The following is a 20,853-nucleotide window of genomic DNA, read 5'->3' on the forward strand; positions in this document are numbered from 1 at the left end:
ACGTGACCAGAACAGGTCGAACTGTGCAGAAATGACTGAAAAGCCGAGAAAACTGGATGAATATTTATTGGTTATAAACAGGACACAAACAACGAAGCACAAGAGAAAACAAAACAAACATTTCATCCAAATTCTCCGCAAATTTACTATAAAAAAAAAAAAGTTTTTATTTCCAATATTTTACTTAGTCTGACTTCAGGAAAACAGAAGACAAAACGTGCAACTTGATAAGATTCTGAAATGTGGACCCATAAAAGATAAATAATATTTTTTTTCATAAAGTCTAATCGCAGCCACTTCATGTTTGTGGAGTTCCTCGGGGAACGATGCAGTTCGTCTTTAACTTTAGTTCATCACATCAAACATTTCAGTTGTTTTTATGTCACAATTCGTTTCCATGAATCTCATTTTACATTTCAGTCTGGGGTTTTTTTTTTCAGTCAACTCCACTAAAAACAAAGAATGATATTTAAAGTCCTGCTGGCGCCCCCCTCAGGACAACACTGACAGAAAGGAAGTAAATATTCTTCAGGTATCCTTTACTTCAAAGTTATGATTCATGAAGTTTTGGTCGATTTGAAGCTGAAAAACACTTTAATGTAAAAATCTCTGACGACCTGTTTTTTTTTTATTTTTTTTATGTGATGTGTTCAGGTTGTGTGGGATTTTCCTGAGACAAACATTCACACATTCACAGAGAGGAACATGCTGCAGGAAATACTCGGATACATACTTAGATTACTCTCACTTAAATACTTATCTGGCTATAACATGAAAAAATAACTTTGTATATAAGCGTGCGTCTCCTCCCTTCATAGGAACATCAGAGTTCTGATTGGCTGATTTATTTCCGAGCAGGAAGGCGGACGCGCAGGTAGAAAATAATTAATAATTTTTTTAAATATTAAAAAGTCTGAAAAGAGTTGGTTTCAGAGTTAGAAACAAAGTTTAAAGAAGAAGAGAAGCGTGTCGGATCCTGACGCTTCAGATCGGAAACAGAGATGTCAACAGTTTGTACTTTACTTTGAAGTTTGATTGGTCAGCACGTTGTTGCCGTGACGACTGAAGACAGTTCTGCAGATTTAACGCTGCTGGAAAACAAACTGGAAGTGCCGTCAGAACGAGGGTCCGACGTTCCGTACGTCACACGGTGAGAAGGAGCGTCTCTCCCCTCGTGTTTTTGTTTTCGTTGACCCAGTTTGTGCTGCACATACGTGAAAAGAAAGCCGAAGGCGTCCGACTGTCTTCTGCGTTATCTCATTCACTTCCTGAGGATGAATGTTTTTTTGTTTTGTTTTTTGTGGGGGGGTGGCGTGGCTTCAGTCCAACATGGCGTCCAGCTGGTCGGCCAGGTCGTCGAACATGTTGCCGATGTCGTCCAGGATGGTTCCCGCCGACTTCACTGAACTCACTTTGCTGAAAGACAAAAACAGGGAAAACAATATGAGGACGACGACGACGTGGCAGGAAGTGGAGCTGGGTGTGACATTTGACCCCCGTCTCACCCCTCAGAGGCGTCCCGCTGGTTCAGTTTGTTCTCCACGGCCTCCAGAGCTGCAGCCAGGGAGGTACTGGTCTGATCCAGCCTCTGTTGAACCACCCCGGTCTCGCAGGACAACTCGGGAGGAGGACTCCGACCCGCCATAGACGCCTGATGCCTCGGTGCTGAAAGGGAGGGGCTCTGGATGGCCTGGGGGGGCGGCGACGGGCAATGGGAGGGTAACGACTGAGAGCCGAAGGCCACGCTCTGAACCACACTGACGGTCACAGTCGGAGAGGACAGTCCTGTGAAAAAGACGCAACAGATCAGAACCAAGAGTCTCTGATAAGAGAAGCAGAAGTGAAGGCGAGTCTCACCCTGAGCAGCCAACAGACTGTGGCGGACTGGTTTGGGGGCCACGGCGGGGGGTTTGGGAGAGAGAGGAGGTCTGATGGGCGACCCGGTCGCTGGACTGGCTGGCCTCTCCAGAACGACCTCGCCGATCCTCAGACTGGCGGCCTCGTGACTCTGGGATGGCGGCCGGCTGGTTCTGGGAGACTGGGACTCTGTTCCCTCTCTGCAGGGGGAGTCGTCTTTGTCTTTGGGCTTGTGTCTGCGCTTCACCGTGTCCGACTCCTTCAGGTTGAACTCGGGCACGTCGGAATTCTTGGCTTTGTCCGGAGGCTCCAGCACCGCCTCGGCCCTTGGAGGCCCCGGGGCTTTGGGCCTCTGCTTGATGGTCAGGTTGCCCTCCTCGGCGAAGGGAATGCATTCACTGGAGCTGTTCTGGGGCGACGATGAGCTGTCCAGTCCGCCACCTTTAGACTCCTCCTCCTCTGAGTCGGACTTCACGCCTCGGTCCAGCTCGGCGCTCACACATTCACCCTGAACCTTCTTTCTTGTGGCCGCAGCCTCATGAGGTTCTGTGGAAGTGAGAGTCACCGGAGGCGACTCCGTGTGAACTGCCTCTGGTTTTGACCCCGGTTGGTTCTTCTCCTCTGCGCCTCCTTCCAGAGAGGCTGCGATGCTCCTCACACTTCCTGGACTGTCGATAACCACGCCCCCGGAGGACGTGGAGCTGTCGCTCAGCTCCCCGCTGGTGGTGCTGCTCACCGAGCTCAGCCTCTTGGGCGGCGGCGGCGGCGGACCCTTTTTCCTGGCTCGCACCGCAAACGACTGACTGCGTCCCACATTCTTCTCCGTGCTCGGATGCAGCCGAGCCAGCTGGCTGCGGCCCGGCTTCCGGGTCAGAGTGGCGTAGGACGCGACGTTCCCGTGGGAAACATCGGGCTCGTCGTCATCCTCATCCGGCTCACCATCCGACAGTGCGTAGCGGGTCATGCTCTGCGAGCGTTTTGCGGGCAGGGCCAGGGTTGTGGAGCGGTTGTGGTAGCGGGGGGATAAGTTCGGGTCGGCGGAGCCGCAGTGAGAGTGCAGGTAGCTGAAGCCTTTCAGCGCTGGTGAGCCGTGGGGGGACGCCCCGTGGTGCCCGGACAGTTTGGGCTTGGCGGGGATGGCCGGGTACTTGAACACAGTCGCTGTGCCCAGAGGCACCTGCTTGGCCCTGCTCTGGTCCCAGCCCTCTGGGAGGTTCCTCTCCTTGGCCGGGCTGCCCTCCAGGCTCTCCTGTGACCAGCTGTGAGGGGTGACGGAGGCTGTGGGGGGGTCTTGGGAGCGTCCGGACCCTCTGGACCGGGCATCGATGCTCTCTTGGCTTTGGGACATCCCCACCGCATTCTTAATGGCCAAGCCCTCCTCGCAGCCCCTGTCATGGCTGGACATGGCCGACTGAAGCTCGGCACTCAGATCGCTGTCCTGGAAAGTCAGCATCTTGGGGGTGAGCGGCGAGGAGCATTCGCCGCTGGCGTCCGACGGCTCAATGGCGACAAGGTGGAGGGCTGCGGGAACTTTGCGGCGTAGGGTTCCCTGGCCTGATTCGGCCTGAACGATGGCTCTCTGGATGTCGCAAAGCTTCTTCACCGCCAACATCAGCTTCTTCTGGTGTCCTGGAGAGAAAAAAAGAAATAAAAGATGGTAAGACCAAGTCTCAACAACACGACGTGACAGCCCTGCAGCTCGAGTTTGTCCTCACCCAGCTTAGTGATGCCGATCTCCTGCAGGTCCTCCCAGGTCAGGTCTTTGACGATGGTGATGGAGTCGTAGCCGTTCTCTGACAGCTTCTTGTGGTACTGGGGGAGGCCGATGGCACACAGCCACTCGCCGAGGTCCGACTGAGAGAGAAATTACACAGGAGTCAGGCCGCTGCGTCTCCAGCCGTGGCGCCGCAGCAGGAACCGGCGGGGGGTCTTACCGGGATGTACTCTGGCAGCCACTCAGGAATGTTCAGGTTGTTGATCTCCAGGGAGATCTTCTTACGGTGCCCGGGTTTGGTCACGCCGATAGCCGTCAGATCCTGCAGACACCAGATGTTCTCACGTCAAATGTGCCTTACAGTAAAAACCATCACATTACAAACACACACACACATAACATGTATGTGGCCAATGTGAATCAGGTCAAGAACCGTGATATTTTCCAACACCAGAACTGAAGCTGTTTGAACCAAAAAGACAACAAAATGGTGGGAAAACATCTAGTTAGAGGGCTGCTGTGAGTTTCACTCTGCTGAAAGTAGAACTGATTTAAATACATGATTAATCGATGAAATTCTTTATATCTAATATTAATTGTGATTGTACTTTTCTTTTGTTTTAAATTCTGTCATTTTGCATTACACATTTTATCTTTTAAGTCCATTTTAACAGCATCAACATTTATTTGATGTTGTTCGAAATAAAGCAGATGTTTTTGTAAAATATTTCAAAGACAGTTCTCAAGAAATGGACATGTGTGTGTGTGTAAGGGTGCCTCAGAGGGACAGAGGCTACTATTCTTCTGTGTGTCATTCAAAATTGGTATCTTACACAGATTATTATGTTCCAATGTTTTATTTATGAAAGATGTAGATGTTGAAGTCCTCTACCGTCCACCAGAGGGTGTTGCTGCACCCACAGCGTTGGACTCTGAACCGCTTCCTCATTTTCTCCTGAAGATTAAAGTGTGAGAGGATCCAGATCCTGAGTCTGTTCCGAGGGACTGAAGTCCGACTGGTTCTGTTTTAATCTTGTGAGGTTTGATTAAAAGATTTCGTGTCGAGTGAGTGGATCTGGGGATTTGTTCTCACCTCAGGCGTCATCCTGCTGATGGTGGGTACGTCGTATCCGTTGCTCAGGAAGTTGCTGGTGTACTGCTCCAGTTGGAAGTCACTCAGCCACTCGTAGATCGCCTCCGCATCCTGCAGCAGGTACACAACAAGAGGTCAAAGGTCATCCCGAGAGGTTTAGGAGTTTAAAGCTTTGACTCTGAGGCCCCCAGAGAGCTTCAGCAGAGAGCCACAAACTTCAATTTTGCTCCACATGCAGCGTGAGCTAACGTGAAGATTATTTCTCCACATTAGAAGTTTGAAAGCGCTGAATGAAAGTGATTTAGTGGCGTCAACGTCGCGGCCGGCTCACATTGCCGCAGGTGTATGATGGGAGCGCAGAGCGTTACCTTCCCCTCCAGCAGCTGCTGAGGACGGACAAACTGCTGGGAGAAGTTCTGCTCAGCGGGCCTCTGCACCGTCACCGTCTGCCTGCGCAGCGCCGCACCTGCACAACCCCCAAACACAAACCATGAAACATCTGACCTCCACATTTCACGCCACCAGAGGACACCAAAGGAGCAGACGGAGGAGGATCAGGTTTCTCTGCCTGATCTGAGCGCTGAAACTCTTTTCTGACAGTCTGAGTCCGAATCGTACCTGCAGAATGATCTGCAGCCTTGAGCTCTGCGGAGGTCCCGGGCTCGACAGCAGTGGGCGCCACCTGCACACAGATCCGACAGAATCACAGGTCACATTTAAATACATTAAAACGACCCTAATGCAGTGCATGTGGAGTAGTTGTGTTTCCCCACGAGAAAAATGTCATGAAAAGACTGTATTGTTATTGCTGCGAATAAATCAAACTGAAATTACGGCTATTTATATTGTTAAATTTCACATGTGAGAGCATTTGTAGTGTTTTTGTTGTAGATGTGTTGATCTGGCTATAGTCGCACCTTGTTGTCATGGTGACCGGTGTGGTGTTGCAGCCCATTGGTGGCGCTGTTGCTCTCGGTGCTCTGTCCACTGCCGGCGCTGCGAGTGCTGCCCACGCTGCCGGTGCTGCCCACACTGTTCCTGTCTCCAGCTGCAACAAAAAACACAAACATCAGCTGCTGGACTCCTGGAGGAGGGGGGCAGGCTGGGGGGGGCCAAAGGTCCAGGCTGGTGCACAGGAGCACAGCTGTAGCTCAGGTAGCAGAAAGGAAATTCTGAATCAACAACTATCCATCGGAGGCTGTGACCTGGAGATCAGGCTTTAGCAGTGTTCCAACCTGACACACCGAGACCACCATCCTTCACCCCCACCGGAAAGTTCTCATCACCTCAGCTCCTGTCTGCCGATTCAACAAAACGCAAACTGACATCACGTCCTTACATGTCTGACATCACTTCCTCACAGCTTATCTCCACCTATTTCCTGGAGGCAGCGAACAGGAAGAGCTGCTCCAGGAAGTGAGATCATAACTATGCGACTCCCCCATCATGATGCTCCTAGTGTTTCTGGTCTTTGCACGTTGTTCTCGTCGCTGGTGGTCTCAGTGTGTGTGGTCAGGTGCAGAGCGTTGAGCGGGGCAGCGGTGCAGCTTCAGAACAGCCGAGGCAGGAGGAGCTAATGTTTGGGATCTCTTACCATGACACGAGTTCCTGAGAACCCAGATGTCCTCAAAGGGACAGCCAGACTGAGACAGGCCGCTCGGAGACAAACCTATCGGACACAAACACTCTAATGGACCTGGTTGTGCATGTAGGCCTTGCTCTGATTGTGGTCCTCATCGTGGGTGTGGCTCCGGTATGGTTCCGGCTGTGGCTGTAGGTCTGGTTCTGGTTCTGAGTGCAAGTCTGTTCCTGGGTTTGTGGTTCTGGGTGAGTGGGTGAGTGGTGTTACACAGGTCTAAGTCTGGCTGACGCCCTGCTGAGTTCAATAACAGACTGGACACTGCAGCGTGTGAGCGAGTACCTGAGGAAGCAGCGAGCCCGACGGCGACCCCGTGAGGAGGGGGGGCGTACAGGGTGTAGGAGTCGTCTGTGTGGGGGGCGGAGCTCAGGCTGGAGGACAGGGGGGCTCTGGAGAGGAGTTGCTGGCGCTGGGTGGGCAGGGAGGCGTGCCGGGACAAAGTGCCCCCTACAGGGTGAGAGGGGGAGGAAGGGGGGAGGTTAGCAAGCTGATGGTTAGATGGTGGAGGGAGGGGGGGTGGGGTCAGTGGTTATGTGGTGTGGAAGAGAGATGGAGGCAGGAGGATGGAGGAGGAGCAGCGTGGGATGGAACGTCTGCAGGCAGTTAGTTCCAGAATCGACGGAGGTCTTTGAACGTAGCATTCCAGTCCTGGAATACTGCCTCTGAACAGCAGGGAGCAGCGTAACACACCAGAACAGGCTCGGCCATCATCACTGTCTCAACGTAAAGAGGACAGACTGAACGCTGCACAATGAGGACGAACAAGTCTTTCCGCAGTGTGGTACTGACCGTTTCTCCTGCTGATCACCTCTACAATGGACGGAGGGAAGAAACCGACTCTGTCGGTCCCCGACTGGCTGTCATGAATGTGTCCCTTCCACCGGCCGTCCACATGCTGCTCCATCACCTGCAGGAGGAGACAGGAGAAAATAACGACAACAACAACAACAAAGTTGAGTCCCTCAACTGCTTCCATCTCCACCGGCCAGAATCTCACCGTGATTACGTCTCCGGCCCGGATGTTGAGGGCTGTGGGGTCGTGGAGGTTCCAGTAATCCTTCAGCGCTCTGACCTGCAGAACACCAGTCGCATCTGAACAGAAAAACCAAAAGAGTTATGTAGATGTTATGTAGTCAAACTGGCCAAGATAGGTAAGACATGTAACACGCTGATCACAGGTAACACAGGTGACGTCCGACCTCTGAGCAGCTGCTTGATGTCCCTGCTGGCGTGTGACGTGGTGAACTGGTTGACGATGTCCAGCGCCGTCTGATTGTACGTGTTCCGGATGTTCACATCCACACCGGCCTGAAACACGTTGAAACACGTTGAGGGTCATTTTCTGAGGCGATTTTCAGTAAAATCTGTTTTACACAAAGCTCCTACCAAATAATATGTCATTTTAATAAAATTATAGAATAGAAACACACTGGAGACCAGTGTTTCTTAGCTAAACCCCCCCTTAGTCAACCCCCTAGGGTGAACTCACGTCCAGCAGCAGTCGGACCACCTCTGTTTTCCCATACAGAGACGCTTCATGCAGCGCAGTGCCAGACTTGGTGGTTTTATTTATGTCGATGCCGGCCTTCAGCAGCAGCCTGAAACCAACACAAACCATCCACATCAGAACATCGGGGTCCTGAAACCCCGTCGACTGAAGTCAAACTGGGCCAGACTGAGATCAACTGGAGTCATCCTGTGTAAAAGAAGCACGTGTTCTGTGTAAACATTGTGCACGCTGGTGCAGTGTGAAGGCGGCGTCGCCCTCACCGGATGATGTCCTTGTGGCCGTTGCGGGCAGCGAGGTGCAGCGGCGTGGTGAAGGCGGAGTCAGACGGCTCCTTTCTGTCTCCCTCCAACAGAGACGCTGCCATGTTGCTGCTGAGCAGCAGCTGGGACACCTACAGCCACACACACACACACACACACACACACACACACACACACACACACACACACACACACACACACACACACACACACACACGGTCACTCTGTGTTTTCTCTTTCTACTGTTAGATTATTTTTTTCCCATCTATTTGTTTGGCCACTGACCTTCACTCGTCCAAACTCACAGGCTAGATCCAGCGGAGTTTTCTTGGCTTTGTTCAACACGCACGGGTTAGACTGATGCTGCAGCAACATCTCCGACTGAAACACACACACACACACACACACACACACACACACACACACACACACACACACACACACACACACACACACACACACACACACACACACACACACACACACACACACACACACACACACACACACATACAGTTAACATGGAGGGATTTGCACGAGGGTTACACCCCATCCATGACCTGGTACCAGGACACCAGGTCACCTGGTCTCTGTGCAGCGCTGTGTGTGTTGTTGTGCGTCTCTCACCACTTGGTAATGTCCGTACTGGGCGGCGAGGTGCAGTGGGATGTGTCCGTCCTGGGAGACGCCGTTCACCGAAGCCCCGGAGCGGAGCAGCGTCAGGACCGACTCGGACTTCCCCTGCCAGGCAGCGTAATGCAGCGGCCGCATTCCTGCAAGCACACGCGCGACATTTCTTCAGAACCGAGTCGACACATCGAATTGAGATGAAAGTGGTCACATCGACAAACCGCCGAGGCGCTGCTGTGAACGGGCTGCAGCGAACGCACCAGCTGCTCAGGATCAAATGACGATGATGAAGATGATAAAGATGAAGACGATGCAGACAAGAATGAAGTTGAGTGAGCACAAAGTCAAGGACGAAGAAGAAGGAAATTGGGCTGACGAGGATGAAGATTAGGATGTAGAAGAAGTAAATTGAGGAGAATCAAGTTGATGAATATGGGGACGATGAAGAAGGGGACGATGACGATGGGGATGATGAAGATGGGCCTCACCGTTGCTGTCCTTGATGTCCACGGTGGCCTGAGCCTCCAGCAGAGCCGACAGCAGCTCCGTGGTTCCGGTCAGGGCGGCATGATGCAGCGCCGAGAACCTGCCGGGTCAAAGGTCACAGCAGAGGGTGAGGTCACGACATGTAAGCCCCGCCCACCCCTGCCCTCGGCCAATCGGAACACTGCGGCCGGGTACATTTACAGAAACAGAGCAGGGTCTTAAATTGATGGTTGTGTTGTGAGCTGTGAGCAAACAGAGCTGCAGGCTGCAGAGGAAAGTGCAGCGGGAGGAGGCGCGAGAAGGGAGGAGAAAAGAGGAGGACAAAGGAGGAGGGGGGTGGCTTTTAGTGCGCTGTTGTGTAATGAGAGGGAGATAGTGAGCGAGAGACAGAGAGAGAGAGAGAGAGAGAGACACACACTCGGATTCTGTTAAATCAAAACGATCTGCTGGAATCAGTTTAGTTTTTCCATTTTGGTTTCAGAAATGTTACAGTAAGGCTTTAATAATAACTACCGCGAAACATTGAAAAAGCTGCAGTTGGCCTGTCAGGCCACTAGATGGTGCAACTGTAGGACGTAAACACTTCAGCGGCTCCTTTTAGCAGCTCGTCTCTCAGTATTCCAGTGTCTGTATGTGAGGACGATGGTGGAGTGAACGGTAGCAAGACAGACAGAAACACCTTTGACCTTTAACAAATCGTTTATTAATCCAGTTTGATATATATTAAGTAATAATAAAATATTTTAAATAAAGGATTTATTTTGAAATGGAAAAGAATTATCTGAATGATTAAGAAGATGTGACTGAATTTCTTCCAGGAGCTTAGTGTTGCCGTCTGTCTCTACAGCGAAGTTGGTCATGCGCCATGGTTTGCGTTGTCGCCTAGTTCTTCCAAAGACCACAATCACCTCCTGACTTTTTTGCAGACGTTGAGGAACAGGTTGTTGAAACTGCACCATTCCACCAAACGCTTCACCTCTGCCTTGCAGTTCTCCTCATTTCCATCCCTTGTGAGGCCGACTACAGTTGTGTTACCTGCATATTGGAATAACTACTGATGGTGGGTTTACTGGGGACTACAATGATGGTAGCAGACTTGAGACTTGAGTCCACCTCCTCTTCTTCTACTGCACCATTGATGGACAGCTGTGGAAAACTGTGGTGGGTTGGTCTCTTCAGGGTTCCTTTCCCAGAGCCTCCTTGAGGGAGCAGGAATAGGTCCCATCACCTCGGCCAGCAGCTTTTCCATCTGCGACCGGTGTCCAGACTGGTGGTTACATGTCTCTACTCTCCTGCCATCGTCAGATTCCCCAACATTGTTAGACCGACTGATGTCAAAGCCGTTGCTATGGCGACGGAGCAAAGCAGCCTGATCTGGATTAATGTCGTTATTGTGCATTTTGTGGATGTATAAAACTCTGATGCTGATGGCGGGTGTGGATCGTGCGTGTTTTTGTGGTAGACGGGAATTCTGCCGCAGTGTGTGTGTGTGTGTGTGTGTGTGTGTGTGTGTGTGTGTGTGTGTGTGTGTGTGTGTGTGTGTGTGTGTGTGTGTGTGTGAGAGAGAGACTGGTGGTGTAATAGTTGTGTAGTTGGGTTCTCACCCGTCAGAGTCCTGGTAGTTGACGTTGAGTCTCTTGGTGGAGCCCAGCAGCTCTGAAACAGAAAACACAACATGAAGCTCGAGGAGGACTTTTCATTTCCAACAACAGCTTTACTCTGAAATGACTTTGTCTCATTTTCGATGAGGGCTTTTATTTTGAAGGAAAATCCTGCCGACTCGGGCAGCTTTGAAGTTTGTCGTGTATAACCCTAAAAACCGGCATCTTTACTGTTTCTGATCAGAGGCCACTGATAGGTCAAAGGTCAGGCAGCAACCTCGTCTCACCCCGTCTCACCCTGCTTCCCTCCCTCGCCACAATAAGAGTGTTTGAAGTGTGGAGATGGCCCTATGGGAACGAGGCGCCGCTTTGATAATGACCTGATTTCATAATGAAGGAGAATAAATGAAGCGCTCAGCAAGCAGCCAGGAAGCCTCCGAGCAGGAAACAGAGAGATTCACCAGCGAGGATCTGATCCAACACCAGGGGGTTACTATGGAGGGGTAACATGGAGGGGTCACTATATGGCGTTCACTATAATGGTGGATCACTACTGAAGGCTCACTTTGGGGCTCCACTGGCTCTCTGCTGTCAGACCTCCATCATACAACACTGCAGAGACACTGAAAGACGTCAGGAACTCCCTTCTACCTGTCTGACTCCCTTTAGTTTTTACACTCCATCTGGATTCCCGTCAATGCTCAGCTATGTTTAGATTGTGAGACCAGCTGAGTAAAGTTTGTCTGAGGAACTCAAACACAGAGAGAGAGAGAGAGAGAGAGAGAGAGAGAGAGAGAGAGAGAGAGAGAGAGAGAGTTCTCCCTGGTCCCTGCACTATAATTTCATTCACCGCCGCCCCGACCAGCTCGACCACAGGAGTTCTTTTTATACTCCGAAATGAAAGTTAGAAATTCTGCTGCCACAAAAATGCACCAGCAGGAAGAGAAGGAGGAAGAAGAGGAGGAGGAGAGATGGAGAGGAAGGATGGAGAGAGCGAGGCAGGAACAGAAGGAGTAGGTGAAAGGAGCAATCTGGATTAAAAATCGAAATTAAGGTGATCTGATGATTTGCTGATTTGCTGAGAGTCTGAAGCTGATCACTGGAATACACACACACACACACACACACACACACACACACACACACACACACACACACACACTTATTTAAATCAGCTCATTAACAGACTCACACTTTCAGTTTTCTGAGTTTCTAATGATGCAGAGGATTTCAGGACGTCGTGTTTCTGCTGCCTTACATCATCACCTCATTATCTCCTCACTGCAGGAAACAATCTTTAAAGTATGAAATCAGTATTCCGGCCTTCCGAATGCTGTCTTTCATACGTTTTGATTTTTTTTTTTTTTCTTTTAAAATCTGTTAGTGGAGATTTTTAAATCTCCTGACTCTTGCTGTGAAATGTGAGCCCGTCCTCCAGCTGCTCCTCGCTCCTGGCGTCTCCTCGGCCACAGGGGCGCTAAGCCCCGCCCCTTCCTGCTGGAGCTGAACCTCCACAGGAATGTAAACATCATTCAGACGGTGAATGCGCGAGGGCACAGAGAGGTTAACCCTGCACAGCCTGAGCAGACAAGAGGAGGGCACAAAGGCCCACAGCACCCCCACTTCCTGTGCAAGCAGGAAGCAGTATTCCTCCTCCTCCTCCTCCTGACGCTGGGAGTCAGCAGCTCCTCACGAGGAGACGCACACGTTTGCTCCTCATGTTGATCCAGCTGGATTCCGATTGGCTGACAGACGTCAGCGTGTTGGTAAACATGAGCGATAAACACCGACCTGTTAATGAGGGACGCGTTTTCTCAGTATGTGTGCAAACCAGGAGCTGCTGCTGAGCACCGGGTCCATGTCGGGGTCAGAACCCGGGTCCATGTCGGGGTCAGAACCCGGGTCCCGGCCAGGTACCAGGTTACCCATCAGTTCCACAGGAAACTAAAAACTACGGGACGACACAAGACTAAACAATTCGATTGATTTAATAAGTTATAGTCAGATTTAATTACGTCCATCAAGGACGTAATTAAATCATCGGCGTATATTTGTTTGGATGTATGTCTGTAAGGCAAGATTACATCAAAACTACTGTACGGATTTTGTTGAAACAGATAGATATTAGGCCCTGGAAGATTTTAGAGGCGATCCGGAATTTTCTTTTTTTTGTTCTGAGTCCAGGTCAACCTTTGGCAGACGCCACACCACAGAGAGCAGACTTTAGTTTTACTAGTTTATGAATGTGTAAATGATGAAATGGATCACACCCTTTGGTTCTTTTGGTTCAAATTGTTCAATGTGTTTTTTGTGTATTATAAATCTTGCAAAAAATTAAATTATTAAAAAAAAGAAAAAAAACATTGTGACCTGCTTTGGATTGGAACAAACGGCTGTGGTGGACATAAATCCTGATACATGACGGGAGATGTGCACGGCGAGCTCATTCATGCTGCATGGATTTCAGCAGACATTTTCCACGAGACACACACACACACACACACACTCACACACACACACACACACACACACACACACACACACACACACTGAGGTCATACTTTCTCTTCCTTTGATAAAACAGGGTTTTTTTTTTTCATTAATGAATTGGTGCTTATTGTTGGAGCTCTGAGTTTCAGGGCGGTGACTTCCTGTTTCTCCACAACAACAATCATCTGAGCAGAGTTCAGATTCACACCTCTTCCTCCTCATGATGGACCTCTTCCTCCTCCTCCTCTTCCTCCTCCTCCTCCTCCCACCAGGAACTTCCTGACAGTCTCACACTGGGTTGCCGCTCAGTGCTGATAATCGGGCCGCTCCACACACGAAGCCCGGGAGTGTGACTAAAGAGACGCCGAGACTCTTTCAACGATTCAGGCGTACAGACCCCCCCCACACACACACCCACACACACACACACACACACACACACACACCACCTCCTCCCCCCTCCAGGAGCAGAATTCCTGGCTCAGGGAGACGAGTGAAGCTTTCTGCTGCACATACCACTGCTATGACATCATGGCCTCTATTCTTCTCCGAGCGTGTTTAGTCCGCGGCTGCTGCTAATGCTGCAGCTAACGGTTCTATTGTTGCCGCTGACAGGCACTACACTCTGTCTACAGTAGGCACGGGGCAATGCGAAGCCTCAACGACGTCCGCTTCAACCCTGAAAGTTCTGCCTCGAGCGTGTACGTGCCGCAAAGTAGTTCGCCGCCATAACTCTGGGTGGCGTAGAAGGATTGGTCGCGAAACCGCATGAAAATCGTTGGTAAAGGATCGGCAGTGGGGATGTGAATTTTCGCTTCGTGGCGGCGAGCAACAAGCTGAGTGACGATTAGATGATTGGAAGAACGATTCAACTGTGACTGAGGAGATTTTGACATTGTGTGACTCGGGCCCTGTCCACACGACAACGCTGTTTCATGTAACCGCATCGTTTCTGACCCATCATCCACACGGCGCAGCGTTTTAGGAACTTCAAAATGTTGGGTTTTTTTGGGAAACGGGTTCCAGAGTGGAGAAATTTGAAAACGCTGCCTTGGCTTTAACGTGTGGACGGACAAGACACACACGTACGGATGGCCACCGACTCCGGTACTTTTATAATAATAATAATGATAATAATAATGAATTGGTTTTATATTGCACTTTTCTTGACAATCAAAGACGCTAGTATAGGTACCATCTGAATTACGTCGGTAAAACCGAGTACCGATTCATGTAAAATCAAATGGTACCATGTTTTTGTACCTAAACACTTCCTTTTTAGACTGAGGGAGAGGACGAGTAGGCGATTTTCCGAGCCGGATTTGAACACAACATTGCACGAGCGTAATGATGAAGCTCCAGAAGCTCCGCTTTTGAAAACGCGATGCAGATTACGCTCGATGCACTATTTGTAATGCGAAGTGCGAGGCCAGCGGCGGGAATACTTCTAATCTGAGGAAGTTCCTGGCTTAACTCTAGATTTTTCTCAAGGCTGAAGAGTGTACAATACGACAATCCCCAGATCTACCATCGCAGAGCTACAGCTCTACCATCACAGCTCTACTATCACAATGTTTCCAGAGGAGAATAGAATAGAAAGACAAGAAGCTGGGTTATAATTTGAACGTTATTAAGAAAAAATACTACGTTGTTGTCGTTGAGGGTTTTCATGTTGAAGTAATTTGTGAAACAACTGCGATGTTATGATACCAAGAGTTAGATTTTGTTTTGATAAGTTTGTTAAAGTTTATATATTGAGAATTAAAATATGTTAAATTGAAAAAAAAGTACATATTTTATTACCACATAAACACAGAAAAGTACCTAAAATTGGTACCGTTGAGTACCGGTATAGGGTACCGTATCCGTTCAAATGTCAAAGGTACCCATCCCTACGCACATGTGCTGAAAACAATGATGTCATCGCCCCACCTCTTCCACAATGTCAATTAACATCAACAACAATGGTTCGAGACCGAGCTGCAGAAGCGACAGACGCTATTTAGTTTAACAAGGCGATTTGTAAGATTTGTTGATTTCTCCGATTTTGCATTTTCTTCCCCATTTTTGGTGTATTTCAGTGACGGCATTGCAGTGCCACCCATAGGCCTGACATGTGTATTACATCATTTCAAGAAGTTTTCATGGTGTTGCATGGACATAGCTGTTTCCTGTACGGACGGTAAACTTTTTAAGAACGACAAGGAGATCCAAGATTGTTTTGATGGCCTGAAAAGATATTGTTTGACTGAGTAGCTGGTCTCATTACAGACGATAGCATGACTCAGCAGTCAGCCTCGTTACAGACGATAAGATGACTCAGCATCGGCCTGTAACTCTACTCACTGTTCCTGTTGGTCTTCAGCTTGGACAGCAGCTTCTGTGTGGACGGCAGGTCTCCGCTCTTCACCGCCTGCAGGAGGTCCTGCTCCTTCCCCATCCTTCACCTCCCCCTCAGCTTCAGACCAGCTTCACTGACAACTGACGCCTCCTCAGTTGAGTGTCATCCTGAACGCCGGGCCATGGCGAGATGCTCCACCTCCTCTTCAGGTGATACAAAGCTTCTCCGATGAGCCCAAAGAGGCAGAGACCCCCCTCCTCCTTCGCCTCCTCCTCCACCTCCTCCTGCTTCTCCTCCTCCTCTCCAGCCGGAGTTCAGAGTGAAGTTCCTCAAGGAGAAATGAAGTTCTTCCGAGCGTGAGGATATTTCCACGGTTGGCTTGAGGGGATGCCGGTCTGTGGAGCCTCTGGAGGAGGAGCAGCAGGAGGAGGAGGTGTGAAGACCTGGGAGCAGCAGAAAGGAGAAACACATATCAGAAAAAAAAGAAAAGAAAAGAAACATGGGCACAGATCTCGGCTCCAGATTCCACGTGCACGTGCATGACAGCCGTGCACGTGGTAAATGGACTTCACTTATACGAACGTTATTTCTGCTTCAGTGGTCTCACAGTGCTGCACACAATCAGGATCTCTCCTTCTCACACACACACACACACACACACACACACACACACACACACACACACACACACAATGTACGATGCTTGTTCACCAAGAGTCGGTTGGAGTTCGGCGTTTCACTCAAAGACACTCCCACTTCCTCCTCCCTCCTGTCCATGAGGGACGACGAAGTGGGAATCGAACCGCCGACACTTTGTCACCAACCCACTGCACTGCTCCTGAACATGCTGCTGTCGTTGGTGCTTTTTATGTCGTTTACGTTCTGTCAGGTTCTAAACTTCTGTTTTCACTCAACACAACCTTTGTTTTGTGTGTGTGTGTGTGTGTGTGTGTGTGTGTGTGTGTGTGTGTGTGTGTGTGTGTGTGTGTGTGTGTGTGTGTGTGTGTGTGTGTGTGTGTGTGCGTGTGTGCGTGTGTGTACTGTGAAGACTGAAGGTCAACAGTTACTTTTTATCTGCAGTAACTAGTAAAGTAACTGTTGAAGGTGTAAACAGTCGATTGCATCACACTGGCCGTCCAGAGGTGCAGGAGCCAGATGTGGAGGAGGAAGAGGAGGAAGAGGAGGAAGAGGAGGATCAGATTTATTTCCAGTTCCTGCAGCAGAGTTGAAAGCTTCACCTGAGTGTGCTCAGTGACAGCTCTGTGACATCACACCCTCGCTCCGACTTCCTGCTCAGCACGAGGAGTACTTAAACTCTTCCAGCTCGGTGACCAATCAGAGCGCAGGAAGAAGAGGAGGAGGAAGAGGAGGAGGAAAAGGACCTCCTGAGCTTCATCTCTGCTCCAGTTTCTGCTCAAACAAGATCTGAGCTGACAGACACACAGACGCAGACTCCGCTTACACGACAATGTTTTCAAGTTTCATGACTCGGGAGTTTTATTATTTCCCCGGGGGAAATTTCCAACGGTGAGCTGTGGGATTCGAACCTGCAAACTCCCGATTCCAAGTCCGCCTCTCTAGGGGGAGATGGGGAATCGAACCTACAACCTTCCGATAGAATGACGACCACTCTACCAACTGAGAGGGTCTTTGTGCCACGTTTACAAACATAACACGTATTTAATAACACAACACGCATGTTTACCAACACAAAAAACTTATTTACTGACAAACACATGTTTACCAATGCTGCACACATGTTTACCAACACAAACCCATGTTTACTAACACAAATACATGATTTAAAACCTTGTTTACCAACACAAACCCATGTTTACTAACACAAATACATGATTTAAAAACCTTGTTTACCAACACAAACCCATGTTTACTAACACAAATACATGATTTTAAAACCTTGTTTACCAACACAAAACCTTGTTTACTGACACAAACACACATTTACTAATGCAGCACTCATGTTTACCAACACAAAAACCTTGTTTACTAATGCAGCACTCATGTTTACAACACAAAAATCTTGTTTACTAATGCAGCACTCATGTTTACCAACACAAAAATCTTGTTTACTGATGCAGCACTCATGTTTACAATACAAAAATCTGGTGTACTAACACAAACACATGTTTAGTAATGCAACATGCATGTCTACCAACACAAAAACCTGTTTACTAACACACAATAAACACACATTTACTAACACACAACAAACACATGTTTACTAACACAACACACATGTTTATTAATTCAACACAGATTTTGACACCACAAAAACTTCATTACAACAAAAAGGTACATTTACTAACACACAACAAACACAACATGTTTACTAATGCAACACACACATTTACAACACAAAATAACTTGTTTACTAACACAAATACATGTTTATTAACACACGACAAACAAACTTTAACAAACACAGCACACACTTTTACAAGAAAACCACCAGAGACACACCAAAACATCACGTACACACACCTTTACCAACACACTTTTACTAAAACACCACTACTAACTTTTACCAACCCATCCCAAACACTCATTCATCCAATTAATTCATTCACCTGCCATTCATCACACTTTTTGATGTGAATGAAAGTTTTGTTTACTCGTGCTGCGTTCAGGTACATTAAGTTCTTCAGAGAACTGCTTTCCTTCTATCTGAAACGTATAAAAGTGCCACTCTGACCCAGAAACACGAAGCGAGTTTCACAGTGAGCGATTCCACCGGGTTACAAACTCACTTCCTGAACTCTGAGTCTCTCATCCCGACACAAAGCGCAACTCCGCTTCCCTCCGTTATGTAACCGACAGAGCTGTCAGCCCCCATCTCAACCGGCACGAGCCTCGGGGCCTCTCCATCCATCCTCACCGCTTTCATCTCACACACACACACACACACACACACACACACACACACACACACACACACACACACACACACACACACACACACACACACACACACACACACACAAAATAATACACGCAGAATAGAACACACACACACGGTTATAGACACAGTATAACACACACAAACCCAGAGTTGAGTCTAACTCTAACAGATTAAGAAACACATGCACACACAAATAATAACGTGTGCAGAATATAACATACACACAGAGGGTAGAAGGGTATACAGACACACACAAAAAAAAACACATATACAGAACAACACACAGAGAGAATAACAAACACACACAAGGGTGTATACACACACACACACGGTAAAAACCACACACATAAAAACTCACACAGCTGCATTCAGTTTAAAATGTGCAATAAAGAAAATTTACAAACTTTCTGAAAGTGCTTTGAGTTTAAAGTGAAACAGGCTGCTCAGCCTCAGGAGGATGTTTTCATCTCACCGGGAAAAACACAAGTTTCCAAAATACAGGAGAATAAAGAGACATTTAATGTTTTATGGACGATATTAAACTTCACGTGAAGTTAAAAGGACCACATGAGAAGAGCTCTCAGTGTGTGTGTGTGTGTGTGTGTGTGTGTGTGTGTGTGTGTGTGTGTGTGTGTGTGTGTGTGTGTGTGTGTGTGTGATGAAGAGTAGTTTTTTGTTTAATGTCATGAGACGCACGCTCCGTTTTTCCGGCTGAACTCTGGTCCCTGAACACAGCGCGCGGCTCCGACACACTTTTAACTTCACGTGAATCAACAAACTCTGCTTTTCTGGCTCTAAACACACTTTAAAGCTCCCAGCCCAGCCCGGGGAGGACTCACCTGTCCCGGGGGTGGGGGGGGGGGGTCTCTCCGGGCCTCGGCCGCTCGGTTCTTAACGGACCACGGTGGCAACTTCTCCGTCGAAGGAAAAGTGACGTTTTTCCCGGAGTGAAGATTCCCGCAATGTCTCTTTTCCAGGCGTCTTTTAACGCCCCCCGCAGCGTGCGGCGATACTTTGGGTCCCCGCGCGGGACGATCACGCAGATTTCACGTATTTCTGCGCACTTTGTGACTTTGAGCGACTCTCCGGTCGGTGCGGGTCCTCCGCTTTCTCCCTCCGGTTTCTCCCTCCTCTCCCTGAATGCCTCATTCCCTCCGCTGGATTCTCCCCGCTCGGCATCAAGCTCCATGAACGCACCACTGAGCAAACCGGAAATAAGACTTCATCCTCCAAAATAAAAGTTTGACTGCGGCACAAACGCCTCACAAAATTTGAATTTTTTTAATATATTATTTCTGTATAAAACATTGAGAACGTTTGAATTAAAGGCTCAGCACCAACAATACGTTTAAAAATAATTTAATTTTATATTTATCCATTTTCAGTGTTTTATTCTCATTCCGAGCGATTGTGTGATCTGAGTGATTCATAGAGTCATTTTCTTTTTCTTTTTCTTCTATTATTTTCTTGCAATAACATTTTCTTTGATTTTGTGAACTTTCTTGATTTTTGGGGGGTTCCATTTGTTGGATATTTATTTGTTTCTCTTCTGTTTCAAACAAGATTCAGGGAAAAAAAACATTTATTTTCAGCAGGCTGGAAGACCGTAACGGTGTGTTTCTCACAATAAACCGCGTGAGACAACTGCAGCTCATCCAGAGTCCACGGAGCACATTACACCTGAGCTTCAGGCTCTGCACTCGCTGCCTCTGACTTCTGCTCTACAAAGCTTAGAATGGTCTCAGGCCTGAATACTTCTCAGATTGAACACAATATGAAACATCCAGACCCCCCGGGTCTTCAGGAAGAGGTTCATTAAACATTTCAGAAGAAAGAAGGTGAAGCAGCTTTAAGTTCCTCACCTGTGAAACAAACTTTCTGTTGACACACTCACTACTTAAATCAGACCTTAAACAATAGACCTTAAACAATAGGTTTTGATATTTTATGTCTCGCTTAACAAATCTTTTACTTTATTCTCCTTTGTGTGCTCCCTTTGTTTAAATGTATTTCCTTCAATACCTTGTGAAGCGCTGACGGATCCCTTGTGTTTGAATGCTGCTATAGAAATAAATTTGTCTTGTCTCGTGTTCGGAGTTGACGTGTTACTAAAAACAAACTAACGGAAAGCTTTAGGAGGGTGAATGCTGCCGCGTACAGGCTGTCAGCGGTATTACACACTGATGTCTCACCCGCGCCTCTTTCTCATGGTTCTCATGGTTGCTGATGTGATTCCAGCTGACTGTGTGGAGGCAGGTTCCACGTGGTTCCGGTTCCATTTCATGACATTCTGGATCCAGACGTTCTGTGGA

The 20,853-nt window shown here is 48.5% G+C and overlaps 1 protein-coding gene across 3 annotated transcripts; it reads right to left on the minus strand.

Annotated features, from left to right (window-relative positions):
* Window positions 1-48: 48 nt before the first annotated feature.
* Window positions 49-19,711, minus strand: LOC308124378 (CASK interacting protein 2). 3 transcript variants are annotated; one of them, XM_080487312.1, is made up of 21 exons: window positions 19,381-19,711; window positions 15,627-16,064; window positions 10,794-10,845; window positions 9,192-9,289; window positions 8,701-8,846; window positions 8,359-8,454; window positions 8,074-8,195; window positions 7,793-7,901; window positions 7,503-7,611; window positions 7,301-7,395; window positions 7,093-7,210; window positions 6,586-6,750; window positions 5,582-5,712; window positions 5,283-5,346; window positions 5,033-5,130; window positions 4,665-4,775; window positions 3,792-3,893; window positions 3,573-3,711; window positions 1,858-3,486; window positions 1,506-1,785; window positions 49-1,416 (listed from the first exon to the last, which is right to left on the minus strand). In XM_080487312.1, exons 2-21 carry the CDS (start codon window positions 15,718-15,720, stop codon window positions 1,320-1,322), a joined length of 3,855 nt encoding a protein of 1,284 aa, XP_080343438.1. In that variant the 5' UTR covers window positions 15,721-16,064; window positions 19,381-19,711; the 3' UTR covers window positions 49-1,319. The 3 variants fall into 3 exon arrangements, with proteins under 3 accessions (XP_080343438.1, XP_080343437.1, XP_080343439.1); XM_080487311.1 differs by having other exon boundaries at window positions 8,074-8,204; XM_080487313.1 differs by lacking the exon at window positions 6,586-6,750 and having other exon boundaries at window positions 8,074-8,204.
* Between the last annotated feature and the right edge of the window lie 1,142 nt (window positions 19,712-20,853).

This window comes from Lipophrys pholis (assembly GCF_963383615.2).
Source record: "Lipophrys pholis genome assembly, chromosome: 19".
Taxonomy (NCBI): Eukaryota; Metazoa; Chordata; class Actinopteri; order Blenniiformes; family Blenniidae; genus Lipophrys; species Lipophrys pholis.